This window comes from Mus pahari, chromosome 19 (genome assembly GCF_900095145.1).
Source record: "Mus pahari chromosome 19, PAHARI_EIJ_v1.1, whole genome shotgun sequence".
NCBI classification, from domain to species: Eukaryota; Metazoa; Chordata; class Mammalia; order Rodentia; family Muridae; genus Mus; species Mus pahari.
In genome coordinates, this window is record NC_034608.1 from 21,237,039 (window position 1) to 21,247,336 (window position 10,298).

Consider the following 10,298-nt stretch of genomic DNA (forward strand, 5'->3'; position numbering starts at 1 on the left):
CCCCAGCCCCTCACTAGGGGATTCTAGGCAGGGGCTCTACCACTGAACCATTCCCCAGCCTCTCACTGGAGGATTCCAGTCAAGTGTTCTATTACTGAGCATTGAGCTATATCCCCAGACCTCTTTTACTTTTCTTTTGAGACAGTCTCACTAAGTTACACAGGCCGGCCTGAACTCAATCTAGCCCAGGCAAGTCTCGAACTTTCAGTCTTCCTGGTTTAGCCTGCCATGATCTACCACCCCCATCCAGTTTAAGATAGCAGTTTATTTTATTTTTTAAACCTGTGTTTATATGTATGTATGTATGTATGTATGGGTTTTTGCCTGCATATATAGCTATGCACCATGTATATGCAGTACCCATGGAGGCCAGAAGATGACATCGGATACCATGGCATAGGCGTTATTGAAGGGCTGTGAGTCACCATGTGGGGACTGGGAATTGAACACAGGTCCTCTGAGAAAACAGCAAATGGTCTTAACCACTGGGCCATCTATCCCTCTAGCTCCTGACAATGGCTTTTAAAAACCCAGTAACACACAGGCACATGTTCTTTCAACCACAGAGTGTTAATGCTGTCATAGATCAGGGAGCCTGAGGGGAAGTCCCTTGAAAGTTTATAAAGAATGGGGGTGCAGCAGAGCAAGCAGCATCCCGATACCACTGTGAAAATCATTTTGACCTCATGGGTGTCCAGCCCAGCTTTCCAGAACCTCTTGGGACCAGGCTCATGCTGCGAGAACTGTGGCTTTGTATCACTTCCACAAATCACTGTGGCCATCCAACTACTGTTTCCTTCTCTTCTTAAGTAAATGTCTTTCCCAGCCCTTCCCAACATCCCGTGGGACACTGGCAGTCCGGGATGTGTGCTAGATCTAGATCCTGATCTGTCCTTTTGCTCTCTGGATTTCAGTTTCCTCGGCTGGAAAACTGAGGGGCATTCATGGGTGGTGGCCTTGGAGGATGACCTCAGCTGGGGCCTTCCGTGACTCTATCGTCTTATGGATCTACAGTTCTAAGACCCTATGACTTTCAAAACTGAGAGCCTAGAGCCCTGAGCACATTGTTTTTCAGACCAAGATTGAATCTAGAATTCAGGTTGTTTCTAACGTTCTATAATTTCAAGAGGCCACTTCTGAGTGTGGCCATTAGGAGTATTGACTTCAGGTTGTATATGGTGGCACACTCAAGTAATCCCAGAACGTGGGAATCTGAGGCAAGAGGATAGAGAGTTCAAGGCTAGTCTGAGCTACCTGGTGAGGCAACGCCTTAAGAAACCAAGGGTTAAGTGTATGACTCAGTGGTACCCTGCTTGCCTTGCATATGCAAGGCCCTGTGTTGCAGCCCCAAGAAGGGAGAGGGAGGGAGGGAAAGATGGAGTGAGGGAAAGACAGTTTCAGACAGACAGGAGGGGGAGAGAAAGCTTTAGAGCAAGTTGCTGGAGGTAGTAGCATCTCAACTTCAAGAGAACCTTGGTTACATAGAAAGTATAAGGGTAGCCTGAGACTCTATCGCAAAAAGAAAATGAAACCAGACATAAATGAATTCGTAGGAAAACTGGCTGGGTTTAAATCTCACTTATCCATCTTACAAGCTGTGTGGCATTAAGCAAGTTACTTAGTTGCTCTCTGCTACAGCTCCCTCTTCTTTGAAGGCAGGGTGATAACACAGCTCATGCCTTTGGGTTGTGAGGATCGAATGAGTAGATGTGTATAGAATGTTTAGAATAGTGCTCCTGGTGTGCGTGTGTGTGTGTGTGTGTGTGTGTGTGTGTGTGTGCAGAGACTGTCACTCCATTGTCATTGTCAGTGTCATCATAATTGCCTATCAATATCATCCATCATCATCTTCTTCATTGGTATCATCATTAAACATTATCCCAAGATCTTCTGGCTTTTAGATTTGGTGTTCTGAAGATTTAGTGTGTCTGGGATTCAAATTATCCTGGCCGGCACCCAGGAAGCAGAGACAGAAAGGTTGCAAGTTTGCAGCTAGCTTTGGTTACAGAGTTGGACAGAGAGAGAGAGAGAGAGAGAGAGAGAGAGAGAGAGAGAGAGAGAGAGAGAGAGAGAGAGCAGAGCCAGGTATGGAGCTTTCTGCAGCTTTCTGTCTACAGTTCCTGCTCGTGGAAGATGGAGTCAAGAGTCGTTCAGTTCAGCCTGGACTTGGTCTCAAAACAAACAAACAAAACCCCCAATAGTTATTGGTTGTGGTTAATGTCAACCTGACAATATCTAGGATTGCATAGGCAACAGGCCTCTGCGCATGTCTTGGAGGGAGTTTCTGAATTAGACACTAAGGTGGTGTACTGGCTAGTTTGTGTCAACTTGACACAGGCTGGAGTTATCACAGAGAAAGGAGCTTCAGTTGGGGAAATGCCTCCATGAGATTCAGCTGTAAGGCATTTTCTCGATTAATGATCAAGGGGGGAGGTTCCCTTGTGGGTGGTGCCATCTCTGGGCTGGTAGTCTTGGGTTCTATAAGAGAGCAGGCTGAGCAAGCCAGTGGAAGCAAGCCAGTAAAGAACATCCCTCCATGGCTTCTGCATCAGCTCCTGCTTCCTGACCTGCTTGAGTTCCAGTCCTGACTTTCTCTGGTGATAACAGCAATGTGGAAGTGTAAGCTGAATAAACCCTTTCCTCCCCAACTGCTTCTTGGTCATGATGTTTGTGCAGGAATAGAAACCCTGACTAAGACAGGTGGGAAGGCCCACCTTAACTGTGGTCTGCAGCATTTTGTAGCCTTGGGTTCTGGACTGGATAGAAAGGAGAAAGCAAGCTGAGCCAGGCATTTGCCTCCCTGGGTTTGCTGATTGCAGATAGGAAGTGGCCAGCCACCTAACAGAGCCTTTCTTCATCAGGCTGGACTAGTCCTGCCCTCAAATGCTGAGCCCAGATTAACCCTTTCTTCTTGAAGCTGGTTTTTTTTTTTTTTTTTTTTTTCTTTTTTTGTCCTCAGTGCTGAGAATGCACAACACCCTATCGTCTACGTTCTAAAGCTGTGTGTGGTCCAAGCCTCACAGTGCCTAGGCCCTGAGGCTCTAACATCCTTGTGTTCTGAAGACCTTCAGAAACTGTTGGCTCAGGCATCTACAGAAGCTCAGACCGGCTACAGGGGCCCACTTCTCTATGTGGAGTTCACTTACAGGTGGCTTCAGTGGTCCGGCGACTGTAGGACTTTCGGACACGGTACCTGACTACCAGTTCACCTCTTTCCACAGTTGGTTCGAACACCTCCCTAGGTGGAGAAAGGAGAAGGTGAAGGATGAAAGGAACCATGTGGAACTCTGTCCTTCTAGTGGGCACTAAAGCAAGCGCCAGTGCATTCCCAAACTGTGCCGCTTGCTCTCCCCTTTAGTGCATGCTGAGCACATCTGGAATCTGCACTCCCTGACTTCCATCATCTCTTCCAATCTCCTCATCCCCATTCAGACCTCTCCCTCTCTCCCTCTCCCCCCTCTCTCTCTCACACACACAAAGATGCACACACAGCACGCACACACAGACACACACACATACACACACACAAAACCTCCTCATTGGTCTCCCATGACTTCAGCTTCCCCGTGAGTTCTAACTCACCCATATCGAGTCTCCTTCTTCCTCCGATGGACAAGGAACAGGGCCAAGATGAGGACGCAGGCGGCGGCCACAAGTGCTCCCAGCAGTACATACCACCAAGGCCACGAGAAGGCGCGAGGTGGGGGTTCACTCACTGTCAGAGGGTATGGGGGACAGATCACACAGCTAAGGCCCCTGGATCCAGTTCCCTGGGGCCCAAAGGGGAGTGACATGGGAGGGGGACAGGAGTGTGACCTGGGTGGAAAGGGAAGGCGAGATGTGTATATGGGATGTGTATATAGGGGGCATGAACATGCAGGGAGGGGATAGACGAGTGTGGGAGAGCGCCAGTAATGGTGCAGGGGAGACAGTGGCAGGATAATTGTGCAGAGACATGACCTGGGTATGGAAAGACCAGTGAGTGGGGAGAGAATTCACACAGTACAGAAGGTGCATGGAGCGTGCGCATGGACTACAAGGGTGAGGAACAACAAACCAAGGAATATCTTTTAGGAGTGCTCGAGGAGGCGAGGAATGAGAGACAAACACACGTGCGTAAGGGAAGTGTGTGTGTGTGTGTGTGTGTGTGTGCGCGTGTGCACGCATGCATGCGTGTGCAAAGAATGGGGTGGCCATTGGAGGAGCTTGGGACACAAGACAAAGGAGAAATATCCAGTTTTCCTTTTATTTTGTTTTAGGGAAGGTCAAATAAACCCCAGGCTAGCCTTGGACTTATTATGCAGTCAAAGATGACTTGAACCTCTGAGTCTCCTGCTTCCACCTCCTGGGTGCATCATTACAGGGATGCATCATTGTGACTGGCTTATGGAGGGCTGGACCACGGCTCCTGCATGCCAGGCAAGCACTCTCTACCAGCTGAGCTACATCTCCAGCCTCCCACCCCGCTCCTCTTTCTTTTTAGAGTCAAGGTTTGTTGCAGCTCAGGGCAGCTTGAACTAATTCTTCTGCCTCCATAGCCTTCCCATGTGCTGGGGTTGCAAGCGTGCACCAACCATGCAGGCTATCAGCAGTGATCTTTAGGGATGTGATTGAGCATGAGATGAGTGTGCAGTGAACATGCAACATACGTGAACTAAGCGTGAACTGGCAAGTGAGGCATACAGGAAGGGTACAGGAAAGTACAGGAAAGGGCAGGTGTAGAGGAGGGAGGGACTGGAGTATGGTTGGTCATGTGCGTGTGCTGAGTACCAGGAGGTGGGGTGTGCATGTGTGTCTGTCTGTGTGTGTCTGTGTGTGTCTGTGTGTATCTCTCTGTGTGTATTTGTGTGTATGTCTGTCTAGGCATGTGTCTGTGTGTCTCTGTATGTGTGTGTGTGTCCAGACATGTGTATGTGTTTCAGCGTGTGTCTGTATGTGTTTGTCTACCTAGGCATGTGTCTGTGTGTGTATCTCTGTGTGTGTCTGTCTAGGCATGTGACTGTGTGTCTGTGTGTCTCTATGTGTGTCTAGGCCTGTGTGTATGTCTGTGTGTGTCTGTCTCTCTGTGTGTATATGTATCTGTGTGTGTGTCTGTCTGTCAGTGTCTGTGTATGTCTGTCTAGACATGTGTCTGTGTATGGGTGAGAGTGGAGTGTGTGCCGGACATGTGTGGGGAAGGAAGGGCTGTCACAGGGCATGAGAGGAGGGCTGAGGACGTAAGTGAAGAGCATTGAAAGAAATGAGTTGGGTTCTAAGTGGTGGCTCTGCAGCGTTAGGAGGGTGCCATGGAAGTGGAAGAAGGTTTGAGAATTGCTGAAGAAATATCTGAAAGAGAGAACCTCTCTCCTTCCTTCTCTTCCCTTTCCTTCCTTTCTTCCATCCCTTCCTTCTCCTCCCTCTCCCCTCCTCCCATTGATCTCTCTATTCATCCCCTATACATTCCATTCCATCTATCCATTGGCTTATCTCTATATGAATTCGTCTATATGTATAACCATTCACTCTCCGTATGCCTGCCCATGCATCCATCCATTTATACATCTACTTATCCTTCAAAAATATTTTTTTTTGAGACAGGGTCTTACTATGTGGCTGGCCTGGAACTCACTACATAGCCCAAGCTGGCCTCAAACTTAGAGAGATCCACCTGCCCCTGTCTCCTAAGTGCTGGGATCCAACACACATACCACTATACCTGGCTCTCTATCCTTCAGTATTCTTTCCCCACACGTGTCTATCCATCCAAGAGTCTGTCAACCCAGTCTCCATATACTTATCCATTCATGCATCCATCCTTTAATCTTTCTTTTTTCTTTTTTTTTTTTAAAGATTTATTTATTTATTATATGTAAGTACACTGTAGCTGTCTTCAGACACTCCAGAAGAGGGCGTCAGATCTTGTTATGGATGGTTATGAGCCACCATGTGGTTGCTGGGACTTGAACTCCGGACCTTCGGAAGAGCAGTCAGGTGCTTTTACCCACTGAGCCATCTCACCAGCCCCCTTTAATCTTTCTATCCATTCGTTCACCCACCCACACTGTATATTAATTCACTCCTTACATACCCATGTGTCTGTACATCTCCCATACCACTCACTGGGCCATTCTAGGCACCTCCCTCAAGGCCCTCACAAACTGAAGAAGAGAAGGGTCAGAGCGATCGATGTGTTTGAGAGGCACGACAGGGGTGTGTAAAAGGTACATGTGTGGTGATGAGGCCCTCGCTGCATGTTGAGGGAAGGCAGAGAAAGGGGGCGCAAAAGCCCTTACCCAGATGGTGGAGTGGCTGTCCTTGCCCTGTGAGGAGAAAGGACAGAGGAGAGACATGCTCAGAGAGGGCGAGACTGACATGACGCCAAATGAGCGGGCTGAGGGAGAGGCTCTGTGTCAGGCTCAGGGTAGCAACAGAATCTAAGCTGGGGGAGCACTCAGAGGCATGGGGAACAAGTCAAGGGTGCCGGGAAAAGACCATCCTAAGGGCAGCTTGAAGGGGCCTGGGTATGGCTTTAGAGTTACCTGGGCGCCAGGGCTCTAGGGGCACAGGAAGGCTCCAGGGCCCATCCCCAGCCGAGGTATAGGCTGTCACAGACACAGTCAGGTTAGCCACAGGCCTGTCCCCCCGCAGTTCCAAGGTCACCTCTCGAGTTAGCCCTATATCCATAAGTACCTAGGAAGTCCAGAGGCGACATCAGGAGGGACACCTACATCTAGAACTCCTAAGACTCAACTCTTGTTCATCCTTTCCCCTTGGTCTCTACATTTGTCTCCACATCTCTAGCTCCATGTAGTCTGGAACGTCAGCTGCAAAGGGCAGGGACTCTGCCTCATCTCTAGCCATATCCTTAGCTTCTCAGAACAGTGCTCAGCACCAGGCACAGCTCAGCATTTGTTGAAGAACTGAATTCTCATCTTTTTGTCCTCATCTGACCCCTTCTAACTTCCCACCCCTCTCTCCACCTTGGGGTAGAGCTAGTCCAGATAAAACATCTGTATAAATTAGGAAGCACCTCATCCCTAAGATGCCATAAAATTTACAGTACCCAAGCCCACTGAGGTGCTGTTACAACACTCACAGACAGACGTTCCTCTGCCTCTTCTTCGGGGACCCATTTAGGATTTCTGGAATGCGCCTCAGTGGACACGGTACAACAGTATAGTAGTGCCCGTTTTCCATAATTGCCTGCATTTACTTTGTCATCTCTTTCCCATCTCCCACTTCCCACAACCATTCCACCCTAACCCAGCCAGCAGCACCCACCTCGGGGGTGTCCTGGCCTCGATATGCCAGCCGGTACCCTAATAGGGTGCCTTGTAGGGGCACCCTTGGCTCCTGCCAACGCACGAGGACCTGGCTCCCATTCCGCATGGCGCTAACGTTCTCAGGGGGACCCAAGGGCACTGGAGGACATGGAAGAGGGAAGCTGGTACCCCCACCTTTTCCTGACCCCCTCCCCTGTTCCCAGGAAGTGGGGCAGGTTGCAAAGAACACACACGTGGGCAACTCGTGCAGGCCTTCCATGAGCGGAAGCACGGGGAGAGATCTGGAGAGAAGCCAGTGGGCAGAGCTGGGGGTTAGGGGCTGGACAAAGTGACTAAGGCCATTGTGGGGTAAAGGGGTGAGAGGAGAATTCAGGGTGGGACCAATGAAAGCAAAGCCCAATGGTATCTTCCTCCTAAGACTTTCTTACCTCCCTCCGTAGTCTCCACAGGAAGCCAGTGGGTCCAAGGGGAGGGGCCCTGGCTGCTGGTGCAGGATACCCGGATGTGATAAGGGGTGTGAGGAAGGAGCTTTTCCAGCCGAAGCTGGTGGGGGGGCACTGATACTTGCAAGGTGAGGGGCTCTTCTGGAGGATCTGACTTTCCCAGCCAGATACCCACCCCATCGTCTGACAGCACGGCCTGAGGAGACAGGGGGGTCAGGGATCAGAGGCCAGTTACACTATTCTTGATTGTGGTCCTAGTGGTTGTGTGGGTCTCTGAGTGTGTGTGTGTGTGTGTGTGTGTGTGTGTGTGNGAGAGAGAGAGAGAGAGAGAGAGAGAGAGAGAGAGAGAGAGAGAGAGAGTTTGTATAACTCTATGTGTTGTAGCTCCACAACGGGACAATGGGCATTCAGATTTGCAAAGCAAAGAAACTGTATGACCACACCCTGTCTCGACCCTTGCAAAGGACACCTCTGGTAAGACTTCCCTCACCCTTGCCAGCTTTCTGAGCCTCAGTTTCCTCATTTAGAGGACCAGAGATGCCTTGAACACTTGTTTAAAGATTAAATGTACAGGGCTGGAGAGACCGCTCCGTGGTTAAGTGGCTCTTCCGGAGGTCCTGAGTTCATTTCCCAGGAACCACATGGTGGCTCACAACCATCTGTAATGGGATCCGAAGCCCTCTTCTGGTGTGTGTGTGTGAAGACAGCAATGATGTACTCCATGAAATAAACAAATTTTAAAAAACAGACAAAAATTAAAAAAAAAAAAATTAAATGTGCAAACCGGAGGAGTGGTTCAGGGGTACAGAGTACACTCTTGATCGCTGGTATCTCACAAAAACCCATACGCAAAACCTCAAAGCGACAACTCAAGGACAAAAACCAACCAAACAAACAAAAACATTAAATGCAGTTGTGCAGCTGATGTGGTGACATACAACTATAACCCAGCTCTCAGTGAGGCAGGAGGATCACCAGTTCAAGGACAGACTGACTGGGCAACATTTTTGTCTTGGAAAAAAATTAAAAAGAGAAAAAAAGCCTATATCTTGCCCACCATTGAGTGACAAGGGAAGACTCCTTGTTATGTGACAGAGTTTAATGCTATGTAGGTTAGTTTGTTTACAATAATATCAACTTGTCCCCCTCCCTGACTTCCTTCTTTCTGAGACAGTGCTACTATGTATCCCTGGCTGACTTGGACTTGCTACATAGACCAATCTGGCCTTCAGCTCCAAAGATACGCCTGCCTCTGCCTCCCCAGTGCTGAGATTAAAGGCAAGTTCTACTATGTCTGGCTATTGCTATTGTTATTATTATTGTTGTTGTGATTATTGTGTGTGCGTGTATGCTATAGGACAACTTATGTGAATCAGTTTTCTTCTTCTACTAATTGTGTCCTGGGAATTGAATTCAGATTGTCCAGTTTGGCAGCAAGCACCTTTACCTGGTGAGCCATCCAGCTGGCCCTCACCTTGTTTTTTGAAATAGGGTCTCTCAGTAGGACCTGGGACTCACTGATCTGCTAGACTTGCCAGCCAGTGAATTCCAGGGATCCATTATCTGCCCCAGCACTGGGGTTCCATGTGTGTCCTACTATGCTCAGCTCTTTTTTTGTGGCTTCTGGGGTTCAAACTTGGGTCCTCAAGCTTGCATGGTAAACACTGTACTGTCTGAGGCATATACCTAAGCCCCCTTTTTGGCACAACTGGGGATGAACCCAAAGGTCTCATTAATATTGAGCAAATATTCTACCACTAAACTATACCTCAGCCCTAAAAGTCATTATTTTTTGAGAGCCTACTCTATGCCAAGTCCCTTGTTAAGCCTGTACCCAGCTAAACACACAAATCCCTCGTGCCCACTTAGGGGTTCAATTCTTTTTCCAGTTTTACAGATGGGGAGGCCAAGGCCCAGGCATTCAGTAGCTTTCCCAAAGTAACATGGTCCCCAGAGAGGGTGACCCTGGCCCTATAAGACCTGAGGAGGAGGCAGGTTAGTGATGGATAGCAGGAGGGGGCAAGTCTGCTCTCTGACCCACAGTGACATACAGGAAGAGGAACCTCTGCCAGGACAAAGGGGAGATGGGTGCAGACAGTGGGCTCAAATTCACTCCCACTTCTCTTTTCCCTGGGACGGCCATGACCCTCCCTCAGGAACTGTCCAGCCCGAGCCTGTGGGCAGCAGGAAGTGAGACCTGGAGAAGGAAGAACCCACACTTCTGCTTTTCTTTGGACACTGCATGGATGTGGGTAGGAGGGCAGCTGTGGCTTAACCCGACATTTGCGATAGTTCAAGTTGGTGGAATGCCAGGATTGAACCTCAGTGTTGTTCTTCTGGCTGGGGGTTCGGTGGAGGTGCAGGCTATTTTCCTTTCAGGGTCTCTCAGTTTCATACCTTGAAAGGGAAATGCCCCTGGTCAATTCTACCTCAAGCCACACCCCCAGTCCCTCACTGGGGGATNCTAGGCAGGGTCTCTACCACTGAGCCACACCCCCAGCCCCTCACTGGGAGATTCTAGGCAGGGGCTCTACCACTGAGCCATACTTCAGCTTTCGAAGTCTTTTTTTTTTTCCAAGTAAAGTTCATGTTT

General features: G+C 49.2%; 1 protein-coding gene across 3 annotated transcripts in view; it reads right to left on the reverse strand.

The window, feature by feature from the left end:
* Nucleotides 1-10,298, reverse strand: part of Axl (AXL receptor tyrosine kinase) — a 31,554-nt gene that overhangs the window by 11,266 nt on the left and 9,990 nt on the right. Inside the window, exons 7-12 of one of the 3 annotated variants that reach the window (XM_021218802.1) lie at nt 7,691-7,901; nt 7,261-7,400; nt 6,519-6,669; nt 6,273-6,299; nt 3,583-3,715; nt 3,147-3,238 (exon numbers count right to left, since the gene is read on the reverse strand). In XM_021218802.1, the coding sequence (XP_021074461.1) occupies nt 3,147-3,238; nt 3,583-3,715; nt 6,273-6,299; nt 6,519-6,669; nt 7,261-7,400; nt 7,691-7,901 (754 nt within the window). The remainder of the gene's footprint in view (nt 1-3,146; nt 3,239-3,582; nt 3,716-6,272; nt 6,300-6,518; nt 6,670-7,260; nt 7,401-7,690; nt 7,902-10,298) is intronic. The other 2 variants (XM_021218803.1, XM_021218804.1) reach the window with 2 other exon arrangements.